The sequence below is a fragment of the Bufo gargarizans genome, chromosome 2 (genome assembly GCF_014858855.1).
Source record: "Bufo gargarizans isolate SCDJY-AF-19 chromosome 2, ASM1485885v1, whole genome shotgun sequence".
NCBI classification, from domain to species: Eukaryota; Metazoa; Chordata; class Amphibia; order Anura; family Bufonidae; genus Bufo; species Bufo gargarizans.
The window spans coordinates 586,771,366-586,784,388 of record NC_058081.1 but is presented as its reverse complement, the minus strand read 5'-3'; the positions used below and the strand labels follow the sequence as shown (position 1 = coordinate 586,784,388).

Here is a 13,023-nt window from a genome sequence, read left to right as displayed (position 1 = left end):
AGTGTATTTCATATTTACTTACAGGAATTTAGAAAATGACTGGAATTTCAAAAATTGTATTCTAAGTCACCTCATTACTTACATGATAGTAAGAAAAAGCTTGATATTACCATTTACTACAGGAAACTTAGTAATAAATCATTGGCCATTTATGAAGGAGTCGGAGTGTGATAAAATGCAGAACAGTCAGAACTTTGGCTTACCGACTTTCTTCTGCAGTCAAGATATGATTAAAGGGTAACTGTCAGATTTTCTTTATTTGGTAGTTTATTACAGCTAGGCATGTATACCTGCGTTAGTCTGTCAATGATTGCTAAAAGATCTGTAATTACCTTATAATAACAGCTTTCATTAATGTCCTCTGTCCCTTTCCACTGCTCCCTTAAAAAGACCGTTGCTATGGCTTGTCTGTCTCCAGCTAAGGCTACTTTCACACTAGCGTTTATACTGGATCCGGCAGGGCTCAGCAAAAACGCTTCCATTACTGATAATACAACCGTCTGCATCTGTTATGAACGGATCCGGTTCTATTATCTGTAACATAGCCAAAACATATCAGCTTTGAACTCCATTGAAAGTCAATGGAGGACGGATCTGTTTTCTATTGTGGCAGAGAAAACGGATCCGGCCCCATTGCCTTGCTTTGGGGGTCATGATTAATTAGTTTTTCCCAGGACGGAAAGCAAAATACAACAAGATGCGGTTTTCTCTCCGGTCTGGGAACGCAACTAAGCGGAACGGAATGCATTTTGGAGCATTTCGTTCTGTTCAGTTTTGTCCCCATTGACAATGAATGGGGACAACACGGAAGCGTTTTATTTCCAGTATTGAGCCCCTATGATGGAACTCAATACCAGAAAACTGTAACGCTAGTGTGAAAGTATCCTAAGAAGACAGAGGGGCGGTCCTTTACACTGCATGCCTGTGTTCCGTTAAATTATGGTACCTGTTAAAATCTGGTACCCTCGTCACTTCAGCCATGACGTACCGCTTGAAAAGGAGGTGTGATCGTTGAAGTCGGCACCAGATTGGCTGAAAAGAAGGCGTGTTGGCGCCTGCACACAACCAACCTGGGTACCATAATTTTACATTCAGCGCCTGTGAATGCGCAGAGGGAGGGACGCACGCACGCAGGGACCGTCATTTTACAATCAGCGCCTGTGAACGCGCAGAGGGAGGGACGCACGCAGGGAGGGGAGGAACAACCAACCTGGGTACCGTAATTTTACTTTCAGCTCTTGTGAACGCGCGCGGAGGGAGGGTACCATCGATTTACAGGCCACATGCGCGAACCAGATTGCCCTTGTGAGCGCTTACATCCAGCGCCTGTGAAAGCGCGGAGGGAGGGAGGGTACCGTCGATTTAAGGGCCACCGCACGTTCACAGGCGGGGGGTGCTTGAAGTCAAACCACCACCGATCTGATATTGGTGACCTATCCCAAAAAAAAAAAAAAAAAAAAAAAAAAACTTTATACACAATCACTACACGGAGAGAAAAACTAGAAACTAGAGCAAACATACAACCAGATTAGAAGCTTGGGATGTTTGTAGATTCACTCACCCCTAACCTAAAACCCTAGACACTAGAGATATTTCCCTTTAACCTACCAAAGTTTACCATATCAGTGCCGGAGAACAGCGGTGCCTTAGGTTCTGCGACATCCACTAGTACAGATATATAAAGCCAGCGGGAAGAGGACTGTCAATTATGAAAGTGATGGTCATGACATACGTAAAAGGTCAGGCAGCTGTTACTGATCTACATTCCTGCGCACGTGGATGATTATGCACGGTTTTTCAGCTAAGATTTTTATGCAGAAAAAACACCAGCCTAAGGCCTCATGTAAGTGAATAGTAATGCCTTCTAGTGCAATGTTTTGTTTTTTTTCTAGTGTAATGCTTTAGTTTAAATGTCAGTTCTTGTTCCTCTGTCCATGGCATCTAGGATTGCTCCAAACAACATTTCATTGTATTGTACATTGTATTACATTACATTGCACAGTGACAATAAAGGCATCTTATCATGTACAAGCCCGTTGCCCGGCTGTGGCCAAAATACACCGGGCATCGGTCGTGTGCACCCCGCATCACGGATTTAGACCCATTCCGGAAGGTCGATGCATAACAAAGGCACGAAAATACCACGGAGTGCTTCCGTGGGGTTTCTGTCCGTGTCTGCGCAATGCAAAAAAGTAGTATACACATTACTTTTTTGCGATGCAGACCATCAGATGCGGATTCCGGACCCTATTCAAGTGAACGGGTCCGCGTCCGCATGCAGTAACTCTACAGCCGGTGCCGGTGCTCGTGCATTGTGGACAGCAATTTGTGGTCCTCGGCACGGGCCGGCCGGCACACGTTCATGTGCATGAGGCCTAACACAGTAACAGCAAAGTGTGTGCAGAAATTGGCCTGCTGTGTGGATTTAGAAATCTGCAGCATGTTAATTCTTTGTGCGATTTTACTTGCAGATTTCACCCTTTGCAATGCAAGAGTGAGATCTGTGGCAAATCCGCATCAAACTGGCACAAAAACCATAAATATGCAGATATTGGAGAGGAATCGTACAGAAATCCGCACAAAAATCAGTGTGGCATTTCTGTTTGTCAAACCGCCCTCTTGTGCAGATACCCTTATGAAGGTGTCACGCGTAGGGCTAGTCTGTCGTGCCCTTTAATTCATTTGCAGACCACTCACATTTGAAGCTTATGGTCATCCCATTATGTGGCTGTGCTGGCCAAGACGTGGGATACCACCCTTAGGCCTCATACACATGACCGTGTCCGTTTTGCAGTCCGCACTTTGCAGAACGGATTGTCCAGCTCTCAATAGAGCAGTCCTATCCTTGTCCGCGATACGGACAAGAATAGGACGTGTTCTATTTTTTTTGCATGTCCGTGAAACAGACATACACAGAGCGCTGTCCGCATCTTTTGAGACCCCATTGAAGTGAATGGGTCTGCATCCGACCTGCAAAAAATGCGGCTCGGATGCGGACCCAAACCATGGTCATGTGCATGAGGCCTTAGGCCTCACACTTTCACACTTGCGGCAGTGTGATCCGGCGGGCAGTTCCATCGTCCGGAACTGGCCGCCGGATCCGCCGCTGACTGAAAACATTTGTGAGACGGATCCGGATGTGGATCCGTCCCACATATGCATTGCAAGGATGGATCAGTCTCTCCGCTTGTCATGCGGACAGACGGATCAGTCTTGTATCTTTTTTCACATTTTGAATGCCGGATCCGGCACTAATACATTCCTATGGAAAAAAATGCCGGATCCGGCATTCAGGCAAGTCTTCAGTTTTTTTCGCCGGAGATAAGGCCTCTTTCACACTTGCGTTGTCCGGATCCGGCGTGTACTCCACTTGCCGGAATTACACGCCGGATCCGGAAAAACGCAAGTGTACTGAAAGCATTTGAAGACGGATCCGTCTTCAAAATGCTTTCAGTGTTACTATGGCAGCCAGGACGCTATTAAAGTCCTGGTTGCCATAGTAAGAGCGGGGGAGCGGCATACTTACAGTCCGCGCGGCTCCCGGGGCGCTCCAGAATGACGTCAGAGCGCCCCATGCGCATGGATGACGTGCCATGCGATCACGTCATCCATGCTCCTAGGGCGCCCTGACGTCACTCTGGAGCGCCCCGGGAGCCGCACGGACGGTAAGTATACTGCTCCCCCGCTCCCCGCTACACTTTACCATGGCTGCCAGGACTTTAGCGTCCTGGCAGCCATGGTAACCATTGAGAAAAAGCTAAACGTCGTATCCGGCAATGCGCCGAAACGACATTTAGCTTAAGGCCGGACCCGGATCAATGCCTTTCAATGGGCATTCATTCCGGATCCGGCCTTGCGGCAAGTGTTCAGGATTTTTAGCCGGAGCATTAAGTACAGCATGCTGCGGTATTTTCTCCGGCCAAAAAACGTTCAGTTCCGGAACTGAAGACATCCTGATGCATCCTGAACAGATTTCACTCCATTCAGAATGCATTAGGATAAAACTGATCAGGATTCTTCCGGCATAGAGCCCCGACGACGGAACTCTATGCCGGAAGAAAAGAACGCAAGTGTGAAAGAGCCCTTAAACCGTAGCATGCTGCGGTTTTATCTTTTTATCTTTCCGGTATAAAGCCCCTGTGACGGAACTCAGTGCTGGAAAAGAAAAACGCTAGTGTGAAAGTACCCTAAACTATAAAAGTAAGTATATACCGACACATTGCGTCCTCATGAATCAAATAAATCTGCTAAAACCTGTCCCACATGGCAGCTACTTTCGCCTTAGGACACTTTGCGTGGCCAAAGAACGCAGTATTGCGATGCTCCATCGCAACTTAATGAAAGTGAATGTGATCAGGTTGCGACCTGCAAGTTACCACATCACACAAATTGCCAAAAGTCCAGCAGGTTATCAGACTTTCATTGTGATGTAACATTGCGAAATCTTTGGATGTAACACAAGTCACATCGCCAAAGTCACCATACAGCCCTGCTGTGCAGCACGAGACTCAGGACTGGTGCACTATGGGGACTGGCGTTTTAGACACCGGTCTTAATAACCCTCTACATAACTTTGGTGCATCCATCGCCAGTCTAAATGTAAGACTGCTTCCTTGCTGGCTTAAATTTAGACCATTTTCTACGCCTAAACAGGTGTAGAAAATGGTAAATAAGACGGGCCTAGTAAACTTTGTGCCGCAATCTGTGATAAACTGGCGTATATCATTTAGTAAATGACCTCCTAGGTCCCCATTTTGTACTGGAGTGTAACATGGAGGATATACAGCTGCCTGAGCCCTCGGCTGTACCTCTGTATGCCTATTATTTCATATGGAGGCATTAGGAGTTTCGGGGGGAATTCAGTACAAATTTGACAGAAAACAAATGCAAAAATCACCAGATCGAGCCGTGTACAGACCGTGAGCCTGTAAGGACCGCTGGGAGATTTCAGCTCTGAAGTCTGCAGAATTGCAACTTCATCTCTGGACTAGAACATAGGCTGTACATCAGAATCTGTATGAGAGAAGTGACACAATTTAGGTACCTGACTTTCGATGAGTTTTTGATCAATTCTATATGTAGACTGTATGTAGGTGGCCTTATGCTTGTATTGTAGGAGGAGGCCACGTGTCTTACAAAAGTCACCTAAGAGGTACATCTAGATAAAATCTCTAGATTTAGAAAGATTAGCTTTAGCTACTTGTCCAGCCAGATTATAGAAGCTTTGATCCTTCTCAACAAGTGAATGAACTCACAAGGTGATGCTAGATAGATAGATAGATAGATAGATAGATAGATAGATAGATAGATAGATCTAATGCACAATGGCAATCCTATGCAAGCAGCAGGTTTTTAGATATACTGTATATTCTGGGGCAGATTGGCCATAGACCTTACAGGGAAATTTCCCGGTGGGCCGATGCCCAGGGGGCCGCCTGAGTCCTCCTCACGACCGGCCAGTGGACGTATTTTGTGCTGTTGGCAGTATTTTGTGATGGACTGTGGTGTTTGGCTCTGTTGGGATGGTATAATGTGCCACAATATGGTATTGCTGGCCCTGCCTTCCATCAATTTGGACCCAACTACAAAACGGGGCCACTTTTTTAGTATTTTTTCCAGGGCCACTTTAAGTTCCCAGTTCGTCCCTGTGTAGACTACATATATAATGCAGATAAGTGGTTGCAGGTTTGTGTTAATGCTTCCTTCCCCACAACACACAGCCTGCAGGGACAGCTGTGCCCAAGGGCGACCAGAGACGTATACGTTTCCATAACTGCTCCTACCCATGATTACATTATAACTTAGCGCAGACCTGAATAAACTGTAGCCAGGTTAGGAGCCTCTTCCAAAAATCAAGAGTCAGCACCAGGAGGCAGAGCCAGAGCCGCAGAATCAGCCCAGAAGTTTATGCAAAAATAGCATAAAAATAAACAAAATAAACAACTAGAAAAAAGCAAAGGTACTGCAAGTGGTATACATGAGCCTGACCTAACAGGAGACCTGAAGCATAGGCATTTCAGTGGTCTAAATATGTTCCTGTTGACTAGTTGGGCTCTGCTATTTTTAACCTCACTGGTCCTTAATGCCCCCAGTAGTCTCAGCAGCGGTCCTCAACGCAACCAGTAGGCAAAGCAGTAGTCAGAGCAGGGGGTCCTCAACACAACCAGTAGGCACAGCAGCGATCCTCGATGCCCCCCCCCCCCCCAAGTAGTCAGAACAGCGGTCCTTGACGCCCCCCGTAGTCACAGCAGCGGTCCTCAACGCCCCCCATAGTCACAGCAGCACTCTTCGATGCCCCCGAAGTCACAGCAGCGGTCCTCGACGCCTCCAGTAGGCTATTTGTAAAATCTGTGGGCAGAAGGTGAAACGTGGCCAGGGTACCAACGTATGCAACGTCACCATAAAGTGGCCTGGGAGAACCGTGGCTCCGATGTGGTGGCCCAGCCTGCTCAGCAACCGCTGCATCACCCAGTGGCACGCACCCGATTTCAGGCAGTCAAGCCACAGAGTGGTCAGCTGAAGGGAGCCGTCTGTCCTTCCTATCATCTGCTGGTCCTGATGCTCCAAGTGGTTCCTGAAGACTTCCAACCATCTGCAAGACATCCTAAAAATGGCCAGGAAACTTTGCATGCACTTCAGCCACTCATACACCACAAAGCACACCCTTCTTGAGCTGGCAGGACTACAGGATGAACAACGTCATTCCACTGCTTCATGTCATGGAACACATGCTGCTAAATCTGGCTGGTCAGGGGACTGGAGACAAGGCGCCTAGATCTCACGGCCACATGAGCCCTGTGGGGGCTGAACTGGAGGAGGACATTGGAGCACAAGCAATGTGTAGCGAAATGGGTGGTTTTTCTACACAGGTGACAGGAGAGCAGGAGAAGGAGCAGCCACAGGGCGATAAGGAAGATGAGGCAGAGGACCCAGACACACCGTTGCAGTATGCAGTGGAGATGGAGGCAGGGAGTCCCTCCAAGTCACTTGCACAAATGGCCCAATGCATGCTCGCTTGCTTTCTCTTGGCCTAGAATGGAAGAAAAAAAATGTACCTGACCGTAGTGAGTATGGCCTCCATCTGTATAGTTTCTAGAACGCCTCTTATGCGAATGTTCTTCCTTTGGCTCCTATTTTCTTGCTCTTCCAGTTGCAGGAAGGCTGTGTTCATCTGCTCCCGGATCTCTTCCATGCGGGTCGGCATAGCGCCACTGTGTTGAACTACTGCAGCTTGGGTGTCTTCTAGTGCCACCACTCTGTGACCCGTTTCTAACATGGCATAGGAACTGCCGCCGTCGGAGCCTTCCATGTAAGTATGTGCAGCGGCGCCATCCTCTTCTTTCTGAGGAATTTGTCCAGGTCCAACTGCCCCTTATGGTTTCTGGGAGTACCTGGGGTCTCTCTGGTTCTTTCCTTATTTAGTTTTCCCATGTCTGAGCTAGGTGGGAACCCGAAGAGAAGCTGTGAAGAGCGCTGTGATCAGGAGCCCTCGGGTCAAGCAGCCATCTCCTGACACGGCAAGCTTGCTTGTGTAGTGACAGCCGAATTCTCACCATTCGGCAGGGGGATGACTTAGAAACATAGAATGTGTCGGCAGATAAGAACTATTTGGCCCATCTAGTCTGCCCAATATACTAAATACTATGGATAGCCCCTGGCCCTATCTTATATGAAGGATGGCCTTATGCCTATCCCATGCATGCTTAAACTCCTCCACTGTATTTGCAGCTACCACTTCTGCAGGAAGGCTATTCCATGCATCAACTACTCTCTCAGTAAAGTAATACTTCCTGATATTAACTTTTAAACCTTTGCCCCTCTAATTTGCCCCTCTCCTTTAAAACTACATCCTCTATGTCCTCTTGTAGACTTCTGGCTCTCCAACTTATTGGACCCTCGCTACCGGTCCAAAATGGGGGCTTTTTTTTTTTTTTTTTTTACACCTGCTGAGAGGACAAACTGAACTACTATAGGACATCCTATGTAGTCAGTTGGCCGCTGCCTATCTGCGCCATAGTCCATCCTCTCGCAGGTCTGACCAGGGGGCCCTTTGCGCTCACGTTCCTCTGCCATGGCTGCAGTTTCAGCTCCATCAGCAGCAACTTGAGTTGCTGATAAGCAGCTTTCTTCACCCGCCTAGTGAAGAAACTACTCACCAGCAGCAGCAGTAGCTAGACCTGAAGCAGGACCTGAACCAGCAGGTGGTGGCATACTTGGACAGCACCCTGCCACCCCACAATGAAGATCTGCTGGACTACTGGGCAGCCAAACTGGATTTGTGGCCGCAACTCGCAGAGATTGCCCTGGAAAAGCAGTCCTGCCCGACCAGTAGTGTGGCTTTAGAGCGGGTGTTTAGTGCGGACGGGGGCCATAGTTACCCTAAGAAGAACTCACCTGTCCACCCAAAAAATGGAGAGACTGACCTTTGTCAAGATAAATCAGGCGTGGATCAGTCAGGATTTCCCCCCACCAATGCCTGATGCATCAGACTAGATCATCCATGGTGCCACACCAACACTTTGACAAAAGAGACCGGTTTCTTCTGGCTACCTGCCTCAGCTACTATTCTGATGCTGCCACCCGCCTGATGCCACACATCTGATGCCAAATGCTCCTTCTTTCACCCATCTTCAGCTGGTACTGGTATTGCCACCCACCTTCCCACTCTGTCACCGGGTCACTCTGTGGTCTCCTGATGCTGCTGCCACCTCCACACTATGTCACCTTGCCACTATGTGGTCTCCTGATGCTGCTGTCACCACCACACTATGTCACCTTGCCACTCTGTGGTCTTCTGATGCTGCTGCCACCTTCACACTATGTCACCTTGCCACTCTGTGGTCTCCTGGTGCTGATGCAACCTCCACACTATGTCACCTTGCCACTCTGTGGTCTCCTGGTGCTGCTGCCACCTCCACACTATGTCACCTTGCCACTCTGTGGCCTCCTCCTGATGCTGCTGCTGCTGCCACCTCCACACTCTGTCATTGTGCCACTCTGTGGTCTCCTCATGCTGCTGCAGCCACCTCTACACTGTCATTGTGGCTCTACTTGTATAAGCGTTTAATAGAACAGGTTCTGTAGACATCTATGTGGAATCAGCTGATGACGGTGTAATAGGAGTGCGCTTCTTCTTGGTGCTATCATTGACCGCTAAGGCTGAGTTCATACTTCAGTTATTTGGTCAGTTTTGGCCCCATGACTGACCAAATAAGTGAAGTGTGCAGTGATACTAAGAGCGACGCCGGTCATCTGCATGTCATACTGACTCACAGTATTATTTCACTAGCACAGCAGACTCCCTATGCGTGTTACTGCAAGGCACAGTGTTCTACACCACTATAAAGGCTCTCTGCAGACAGGAAATAGCAGTTTTTTAACGCAATTCCCCGCAAATAAATTCGCAAACCGGCCAAATAGAATTTTTGAGAAATTCCCTCATCTCTACTCCTGATGTTTACCGCAGACTGATGTAAAACATTAAGGCTACTTTCACACTTGCGGCAGAGTGATCCGGCAAGTAGTTGTCGCCGGAACTGCCTGCCGGATCAGTGTGCAAACTGATGGCATTTGTGAGACTGATCGGGATCCTGATCCGTCTTACAAATGCATAGAAATGCCGGATCCGTCTTTCCGGTGTCATTCGGAAAAACGGATCCAGCATTTATTTTTTATCGGACGGATCCAGCATTCGGGTATTTTGAATACATTCCTATGGGGAAAAAAATGCGGATCCGGTATTCAGGCAAGGCATAGTGCGGTATTCTCTTTTGCCTGATCAGTCAAAGTGACTGAAATGAAGACATCCTGATGCAAACTGAACGGATTGCTCTCCATTCAGAATGCATGGGGATAAAACTGATCAGTTCTTTTCCGGTATTGAGCCCCTAGGACGGAACTCTGTGCCGGAAAAGAAAAACGCTAGTGTGAAAGTACCCTAACGGGTTAATGTTTTAGAAGCACACAGAGCCCTGGACAGTAACCAAATGTATCTGACAACAGAGTGCAATTAGCCCCATGCATTAATATATCATATTCCATTATGCCCATTTATATGAAGGACATGTTGGAGCATTAGATTAAGATGACACACTCCTCACCACACTAAATAAATGAAGCAGAGCCCAGCGCTCCCTACCTCTATATATACCCGCACCATAACATGCATACACTTCACTGCTGTGGAAACTGTTACCGCAGTTGTTTACTTTCTACTTCACCTCCCTACAGGGCAAGTGAAGAAGCATCACGGGAAATGTAGTTCTCCGTTCCAAATCTGAACATTGACCTTGTCTCGGTTTAAACTACAACTCCCAAAAACCTCCACGGCCGCTAAGACTTCAGGGAAATGTAGTTCAAGGCCATTGTTTAAAGTACGCGACGCGAGCTAGCAGAAACTACACTACCCATAAGGCTGTGCGGCGAAATCCAGCATTATGTAGCGAGTCTAACTTGCTAGAACTGGCAGGCTGATGGCATCTGCTGTCACTGGGGCAGCCATGCGTTGTCGTCCAGGCGTTAACGGCGCGGCACTTACCGATGTCAATGGCGAAGCGCTTGGCGTTCTCCAGATTGCGGAATATCTCGTCAGCGGGGAGGGTGATGCTTTTGTCCATGCTGGCTCCACTCTTCCCTCTGCCTCCGCTTGCCGCCATGTTGGATGTCCCGCTGAGCCTTGCGCATACATTTGAATACGTTCTGCATATATTATGATAATGAGGCGGGACAGTATACAGACCGCTGTGCGGGGGTCGCTCAGCCCACAGGCCGGTATACGGGCAGAAGAGGGAAAACCCTGGACGTATTATTAACTCTTTCACCCCAGTTCTCATTTTTAGTCATTTCTGTCTACAGCAGAAGTATTTTGACAGTATTTTAAGTCATTTTATAATTTTGTATTGCACTGTACACAATGCCTATACGTGTCACACTTAGGTTTTTGCAAGAACTGGATGGGTGTCCAAGCTTTTTATTAAAAATATTGGGCTTTTTTGTCACCCCACTGCTACAAGAATAGAGGCTCTCAAAACCATGAGAAGGCCTCTAGAACTATTCTCCAACCCTTTGAACGAAGTATTGGAAAATTTGATTCGGCTGCTTCACCAAATTTTACCCCAAAATTTGCTTCGTGACCAACTAATTAGTCTTTCTTCGTAAGTAGTGGGTGCAATGACAGGGAGCGGCGATTGCTTCGCCCCCTGTCATTGTACCCCTCAGATGCCGCGTTCATACATGATCATGGCATCTGATAGCAATAATCTTGTGTAAAATAAATAAAGTCATACTTACCTTCATCCATTTGATCGCGAAGAGCCAGCCGCCGCCATCTTGAATAAACATTCCGCGCGGCCCATGATGACATCACATTAGCTGACGTGGTGATGTCATATGTCACAGCGCTCGGGATTTCATGGAAGATTTCACAATCAAATGGATGAGGTAAGAATGATTTTTTTTTTTTTAGACCATTTCAGGTAAAATCGCTTTACCATGAAGTACAAGGAAATTCGGCTTCGTAGCAAATGGAATTTTCCCTGAAATTCAGATTGAGTTCCACTTAATGGAGATCGATGCACTCAACACTAGTGAGGAACATAAATACCACACAGATGCAAGCTAGGCCCCCAGGAAGGACGCTAGCAATGGGGCCCTCCCTGAAGAATCCTTTGGAGGTGTAGATACATCGTGAGTGAAGGCAGATAACAGGATAGACCTCTTTATAATACAACATTTATGAGGCGCCCTAGAAAAACAAATCCACCTGGTTGTGAAAGGGAAAGAGCGGCGTTTGTTACTGCTGTACACAAGCGCCTCATACCCCAGGTAGAAAAGCTGGTCCCAGGTGGACACTCCGGAAATGTCAGCAGAAGCCCTCTCAGTCTGTGGTCACCACTTCAGCCAGTGATGGGCTCAGAAGAACCTTCCTGGCATTTCTGTCACGCGGAGCCATGAAGTGAAGAGCATCTACTACCCCCATCAGCCCACCTTCACCTCACGTGTTGCCCCTGCGGACCCAGTCGCTGCATAATTTTGGCGTCACGAACAGGATCAAAATCCTCTGCGCCTTGTGTGAATAGGACCCCAAACCATATGTCCTTTGAAAGAGACTTTAATTTAGCTTTAACTCCTTACTGTCAGTGGAGCTACTTTAAACATCTTTATTGAGCTGAAAAAGTGTTTCTGTGGATTACAAATCGCATGGGAATAGTATACAAGAACCCCGCTGAAAAATGGCACTTTCCTGGGTATGTGTCCCTGTAAGCTTTGGGCCTTCTTATTTGGTCTTATTTTTTATCATTATTACTTTTATTTATCATATAATCTAGGGCTGCAACGATTAACCAGTTATCGATAATATTCGATAAAGGCGTTCGTTGTCGACGAATCCCGTTATCGAATAACCGGCCAATTCGTTGCTATGCGGGCGGTCAGGCGCTATGCCTGCAGGTCCTTGAACTTTAAATCAGCGCATCTTTAGTACCTTACAATGAAGCTCCAATAACAGGAAGAGCGGGCAGCAGCGTGACGTCACTCACGTGACGTGCCTGCTTCATTCATAAAGTGACGTTACGCTGCCGCCCGCTCTGCCTGTTACCCATGAATTTGAATAAATTAGTCTGTAGCATAAATTGGACAAAAATAGTGCGTGCTACAAACTGACCCGTTACAGCATTCACTGTAACGGGTCAGTCCAGAGAGCACACAGAACGATGCTTAATGGGATATTCCAGAATTTTACTATGAACCACCTATCCTTGAGATAGGCCATAAATATTTGATCGGCAGGGGTCTGACACCCTGCGTCTCCACCAATAAGTGGTTGTGTAATGGACAGTGTCCAATGCACGGGCAACGTTCGTGCGGCGGCCGGGACGGATTGAGTCCAATTCAACTTCAATGGGTCCGTGATCCGTCCGCACTGCAAAAAAATAGAGCAAGATCGCAGCACGGCGAAATAGCGGCAGGACGGATCCGACAGGGTGAACAGCCTGTCGGATCCGTCCTGCCGCTAGTGTGAAAGTA

General features: G+C 47.6%; 1 protein-coding gene across 1 annotated transcript in view; it reads right to left on the bottom strand.

Moving 5' to 3' along the window:
• The window catches only part of PANK4 (pantothenate kinase 4 (inactive)), a 65,907-nt gene extending 55,215 nt beyond the window's left edge, over positions 1-10,692 (bottom strand). Inside the window, exon 1 of the mRNA XM_044281841.1 lies at positions 10,538-10,692. Coding sequence (XP_044137776.1) covers positions 10,538-10,655 — 118 coding nt within the window. The 5' untranslated portion in view covers positions 10,656-10,692. The remainder of the gene's footprint in view (positions 1-10,537) is intronic.
• Between the last annotated feature and the right edge of the window lie 2,331 nt (positions 10,693-13,023).